Source organism: Phalaenopsis equestris, unplaced genomic scaffold (assembly GCF_001263595.1).
Source record: "Phalaenopsis equestris unplaced genomic scaffold, ASM126359v1 Scaffold000002, whole genome shotgun sequence".
Lineage (NCBI taxonomy): Eukaryota > Viridiplantae > Streptophyta > Magnoliopsida > Asparagales > Orchidaceae > Phalaenopsis > Phalaenopsis equestris.
In genome coordinates, this window is record NW_018164444.1 from 71388180 (window position 1) to 71394808 (window position 6629).

The 6629-nt window shown below is 36.6% G+C and overlaps 1 protein-coding gene across 2 annotated transcripts; it reads right to left on the bottom strand.

Moving 5' to 3' along the window:
- Positions 1-3553: 3553 nt before the first annotated feature.
- LOC110039203 (F-box protein At5g46170-like) lies at positions 3554-5419 on the bottom strand. Of its 2 annotated transcripts, none has more exons than XM_020744205.1 (2): positions 5201-5419; positions 3554-5016 (listed from the first exon to the last, which is right to left on the bottom strand). In XM_020744205.1, the coding sequence occupies exon 2, from the start codon at positions 4921-4923 to the stop codon at positions 3814-3816; it is 1110 nt and encodes a 369-aa protein (XP_020599864.1). In that variant the 5' UTR covers positions 4924-5016; positions 5201-5419; the 3' UTR covers positions 3554-3813. The 2 variants fall into 2 exon arrangements, with proteins under 2 accessions (XP_020599864.1, XP_020599856.1); XM_020744197.1 differs by having other exon boundaries at positions 5126-5419.
- Positions 5420-6629: the final 1210 nt, after the last annotated feature.

Here is a 6629-nt window from a genome sequence, read left to right on the forward strand (position 1 = left end):
AAATCTTTTAGCAGCAACATTAAATACTTATATTTTTAAGCATATATAAAGTCGCTGTCAATTAGTGTCGGAATATTCTGACGCTAAGGAAAATAGATAACATTGCTAATTCGACGCTTTAGTGTCGACGTATCTGGTGCTAATTAGGGTCTACCATGATCAATGTTAATTTTATTTAACATTATATGTATAATTTTAATAATAAAAAAATAGTTCGAGCTAATCTCCAGCCTACTAGAGCCATCCGTATGTGCCTTGAAATCGGCATGAAAAAAAAATTGTTCTAAGGTTTCAAGCATAGCTCGGCTTGTTTATTTCGACCAGATCTCAATGGGAGCCAAAATTTGAATCGATTTTCAAGCGATTAACGACAGCTAAATTCACAGCTCTAATTATGTTGATGGAGAATATATTAATTTATTATTGTTTTTTTTATCATTATTGTTGTTGTCGCCGTTGTTGTCCATGATTGCACAAAAGCCAGAAATTCGATTAGAATGGAATAATTCAATTGAATGCAAATGAAAAATAAATGCTCTTCCAATAACTCTTAACAAGACTTTCTAAAAGATGATATATCTCTTTAAAATTGGCAATTCACATTTATAGAAAGGGAATAATAAATAAGGAAAAAAGGATATATAATTATAGGCATTGTAAATAATTATTATTTTTATTTTAAGATGAGTGTGGTATATAATTGACTAAAATTTTCTTTTATATTTACCTTGAATGTAATTTAGTGATTATAAGATTTATTTTCATCAAATTCATGTTAAAATATATTGAATTTTGTTTTTGTGTTTATCGTTGATGCCTCATCAACAAATTTCTATCTCCTGGCAAGAACCTTGATGCATTGGACACAAATCTTGAGATTATTTTTGAGCAAAAAATATTTCTAAGTTACAGTCAAACTGATCGGATCAACGAGACGAATATAATGATATCAAAATGTTCATTTTAAGGCCAATCACCCCGAAATCAAGCAATTGAACTACATTTGAAAGTTTTTGGTAGTTAATGGGAGGATCAAATGAACTCCAACTTTGGCATACCTCTAGCCAATTCAAGTATCTGAACTAGAGAATTCTAATGAGCCTGAAATCACTTTATTCTGATGTCATTAAGGCCCTTGGATCATTAAAAACCTCATATGATCAAGAGGAATGAATGTGAACCGTTTGATCAGCTAGTTATGAGAGTTTTTCGCTAAAGAACAAAAATGTCTCTCCCTTGGAGCCTATAAATTCTCCCTTCTTCACTTATTGGCAAAACAAAGTAACTTGAACACGAAGTAATGGAGCACTTTGAAATTCCCCGAATAATGTGTAATGAAGTACCCTAAACACAATGTAGTGAAGCACCCGAGCATGATGTAAAGAAGTACCTAAAGTATTGTGCAACGATGTGTCTTGAATATGTGGTATTGAAGATCCGAAGATAACTTCTGATAACAATTTCTTATAACCAATGTATTCATATTATGACGACTTTCTCCGGACTTCTGAAATTTTTTCTTTACGTCGTATACTAAGAAGTGATATCTCTGGTGTAAAATAATAAACTTGTGAAAGTATGCTGCCACTAACTGGTGTAACACCAACTATGGTCATAGTGGCTAATTGATGTTATTATAGGTCCCCATTACGATCAATATAGATCATTACTACTGCAGGTTCCAACTAAGGTCTTTGTGGCCAACTGATGCTACTACAACTTTCCACTATAGTCTACGTGACAAACCACAGTCTACGTGATTAACTAATGTTATTATAGTCGTTCACTACAAGCTTTTTGGCCAACCAACACTCTTATAGTGACTCGCTATGACATATGTGGTCAGTTATTACTGTAGCTATTCACCATAACCTACATCCAATTATGCTCTTACAGCGATCTACTGCGACCTATGTGATAATTTACTATTATAACTACTCACTATAACCTACGTGGCTTGCTATTGTCATAAAACATTCTACTATAATCTTTGTGACAAATTAACACTCTTGCAACGACCAACTATAGCCTATGTGTCTAGTTACTACTGTAGCTTCCAACTATGATATTTTATGGTCAACTGATGCTTGTACAGCTATCAATTAGGTTTTATAAGACCAAATATTACCACAACTTCTGACTATAACCTCTATGATAAATTATTGTTATTATAACCAACATCTAAAATATTTCTGATAGATTGCTACATTTGTAACAATTAACGACAACCTTTACCACTCATTATCGATATTATTGCCAAGAATTATATTTGTTATAGCTCAATTACGACTGTTAAAGCTGAACTGATGTTGTACATTTGTGATTATCAACACTATACTTTCATCTTTAATTCAAGAAAAGAATTGACTTATATATTTACAAATCATATAGTATATTACTTTGACTAGATTGTTGCTCCAACCCCTAACCAGAAGTCATTTGATCTGACGAAACTTTTTTTTATTTTGCCAATTAATTCCAGACAATTTTCATCTATAATCATGATTGATTGAATAAATTATCAAGGTTTAAAATGCCAATAACACGACTCATTTGACAACCAAGAAAATAACACGACTCATATGGCAATATTTTAAAATTCTTCAGTTTGAAAATATTTTAAGATAAAAATTAGAGGATATTAAGTCAGTTAGAAATAGTATTTAGCGAATATAATTTTTAAATCTAAATATCACATAGATTAATAATACAAAACAATTCAGTCTAAAATACATTATTTCAAAACACTAATCACTTATGTGAATATAATTTATAAATTTAACCTACAAATCATAAGAAATTCATCTATAAATTGTTAGGGGGTTTTTTAGCTCAGGTAGGATTTAGCATTGATTAATTTAATAAATCCGTAAATAATAAATATGTTAAATCCACCATACCACCAGATTCGATAAATCCATATTAACATTTGGCTGAATTCAATAAATCCAGTGATATATCATATTAAAAGCCCGGACCAAACACCCTCTTAGTATTAAATGTTTATATTTAATTACCAAAAATGTTAATTTAGTAGCAAAAAAAATTACCATTAATATATTGCCTTGAAGATTTTTTTTTTAATGTGTACAAAATATAAATTTATTTTTGGTGTACATTTTACTTTTTATCATTTACCCAAATCATTTTAGTGCAAGAGTTTAACAACATGCAACTTATATAGAAAATTTAAATACAAACACATTTTTTTTTTTTTTTTCAAAAGATCGGTGAGAAGAACTGTGAATCAACCTCATGTGTCTAATCATTTGATCCTGCACATAGACAGACATGAACCCGAGACCCAAGAGTACGGACTCTATGCTGCCAACTAAAGAGTCAACAAACACAAACATATGAGCAAGGTGCAAAGTTCATGGCCCATAAAAACATAAAATCCATAATTTCAGAGTTTGGAGCACTCCAAAATAACTTCAATAATTCAGCTTATTAAAGACTAACGGCGATCACTAATTCGAAATTAAGACAAAAAAACAGTTCAAACTGAACTTCGCCGCAAGTAAGTGCAGCAGCTGATAAGACAACCAGATAATTACGTAAAAATAAGAAACTTTAAAGTAGGAACTGTAAGAAGATTCATCTCTGCTGCTTCTTCTAACCAGAAATGACAGATTGATTACACAGACATGATAAAGCACTGCATTAATCACAGAGATTTAACATGAAATTATTCCTGTACACATAAAAACTGAAGCAAAGATGTGATTTTTCTGGAACTAAAGGTCAGAAAAGAAGCGAAGCTCTACTGATTGAAGCTGAAAGACTGCAACCTCGAATTTCTGAAAAGATTTATCAGAATCCATTCATCTCCAAGAGGTAAGTCCTGCGCTTCAGAAGCATTTTCACTGCAGCTCGGAAAGGACCGTCGAATGAGCTATTCAGAAAGGCCTCAGCTTCCTTCCTGCCACCACCATTACTCACTCCGCCGCCGCTGCTGGCGACGGCGGCGCCGGCGCTGCTGCCCTCTGCTGAAGGCCTTATCGCCACCAAGGTCGCTCCTTGCATACCTATTCCTCCAGGAAGCTCGAGGTAAGGAGCGTACCTTAGCTTCATATTTGATGCGGGGACCTGTGTTCGATTGGCTGAAGCAGAAGCTGCTAATGGCTTCTCCCTGAACTCCCTCAACTGTTCCGCCCCCATGCTCAATGTGCCCTGCTCATCAGAATCGGTCAGAACCAAGCTTGTGAGCGTGGGGTGGTTCTTAATAATCGGTCGAAGAAGATAATGTCTGGTTGAAGCAGCGATCAGCGAGCTAATCGTCCAAACGACTCGCAGCTTTAACCCACCATTCGTGTAGAACGACTCAGGTATGCTCCCACTGTCTTCCGCCGCAGGAAATGGATCCTGATCAAAGAGGTTGCTCTTTCGATCGATCGGAGTTCCTCCGAGAATCACACAGTTCTGAAGCGTGCTTCCAAACTCAGCCCTCCATCTGAGGAGCACCCCGTCCTCCGTGCCGACATCGCCTGCAGGAAGCTCGATATGAAGATTTCGAATTTGGGTGAAGTTTTTGAGGACTTGAGCGGGGGAATGGTGGGAAAGCTGAGGGAGAAGAGGTTTGTTGCCGCTGCTAGGGTTTCGGAGATGGTGGAATGGTTTCAGAATGGTGAAGAGGACGAGCTTAAGGAGGTGGGAGAAGAGGTTGCGGGGCTTAGGGGAAGAGAGGTTTAGGGATTCATCTGAGGGATCGCCGTCCACAGTGACAACGCGGTCGATCTTGACATAGATGTCATGAACAAGAGGAACCAGGAAATTGAATCGCTTTGATACCGCAGAGCAGCGACCGAGCGCGCGAACATCAGCAACCTTGTTGAGGATTAAGAGGACGATGGAGTCTGGGATCCGATCAAATTGATCGCTGTGGAGAGGTGGATCGGCATAGATTCGAGCTTTCGATTGCATTTTTTTTCAACTGTAAAGCTTTGATTTTTAAGGGAGCAGTGCACCTTTTCTCTGATTTTTATGCAGAATATGAGGACTCGGCGATCTCTTCTCCTGAAAAAAATGAAGACGAACAATCAAAAAAGAGAGAACTTTGAATCTGAAACATAGAAAACAGATCAAAACGCAGCCGATGAGTTTCATTCCAAAAACAGGAACAAACCCTAATCAGAAACGAAGAAGCGGGTAGTTCCTCTTGCAAGAAGCCATCTTTAGCAGGGAAACCAAATCCGGTTACCTTAGATCCGCTGAGGAAGAACGGAAAACATAGCGATCTCAGCCGAACAAAGATTCAGTCCGGTTGCAAGGCCTTCCGTGTAAAAGAAGGGAGAAGACATTAGGGCAGCTAAGAAGAGATTACATCTAGGGTTTTAACGCGACACTGAGCTGCCCGCGCTCTGTAACAGCGAAGAATCAGACCTGAGGGCTCATTCTTTTATATTATCTAGGAGATTTTTTGATGTGCGACTCCGGGGGCGGTGTTCACCTCATTACCGGAAAAAAATGGGGCGCGAGAGACGCCGTTAGTTGTCGGCGTCTACTTTCCGGGACACGTTAGGAATTTTGAGTTGATGCCGTTACATTTGCTTACATTTGCTTACATTTGCTTAATTACAAACAAAGCACACAAATATTGATATTTTTAAATTAAGCATGCGTGTGATAGTACTTACCGAATCAATATAATTACACGTGCCACAATCAACTATTCAGAATTTGATAAAATTGAAAAATAAGGATTAGAATTTTAGGATAAATTTTGATATTTAAGTGAGAGTTTGAGAAATGATATAATATTTTAATTACCTAAATTTTAAATATAATATGATATTTTAATTTTTTTTTTTCATTATAACCGCTCTACTTGATGCGCGCTAGAAAATTCGCTGCAGTAGAGTAACAGATTATCATCTTGAAGTAGAACGAAGATTTAACACACGCTCAGAAAAGAGAAAAGCACTCTACTTGATGCGCGCTAGAAAATTCGCGGCAGTAGAGTAACAGATTATCATCTTGAAGTGGAACGAAGATTTAACACACGCTCAGAAAAGAGAAAATAAATGATAATGACAACAGAAGTTGTTACGTGGAAAACCGAGAAAAGGAAAAACCATGATGTTTAACCCAACTCAAGAGTTCCAATATAAAAACATGATTACAGTTGCAATCATTTGTCTCGCATGTGGAAAAAAGGTTGCTAGGTTTCGCAACTTACAATATCAACGTGCTGATGAATTTATTGAAGGAACGAACGACAACCGATAGCGATTGGCGACGTCCGGTCAGTGGTTGTTGACGGTGGTTGGACGGGATCGACAGTGGTCAGTGGTGGCAGGCGAAAGTCAGTCGTGGTCGATGACGGTCGGCAGTGGGCGACGCTCGACTGCCGGCGGTTGACAATTTAACATATGTATATTAATTGTTATAACAGTTGCAACAATAAAATTATATTATATTGTGAGTGTGTGTGTTTATATATATGATAAAAAACACTCTGAATTTTAGTATTTTAGGACGGTGAAGTTGATCTCTTCCGAAAATAGGGGGCAACTGATAGGCCATTAAAAAAATTTCATCATACGTCGTGGATCTCAAGACAATCTTTTGACTAAAGAATGTTTAAATTTTGATTAAGAGTCATCGAGAGCTTCGATTTAAGCAAACTT

Coding starts and splice junctions, on each gene's coding strand:
- LOC110039203 (XM_020744205.1), bottom strand. CDS start 4,923: ATGCAATCGAAAGCTCGAATCTATGCCGATCCACCTCTCCACAGCGAT.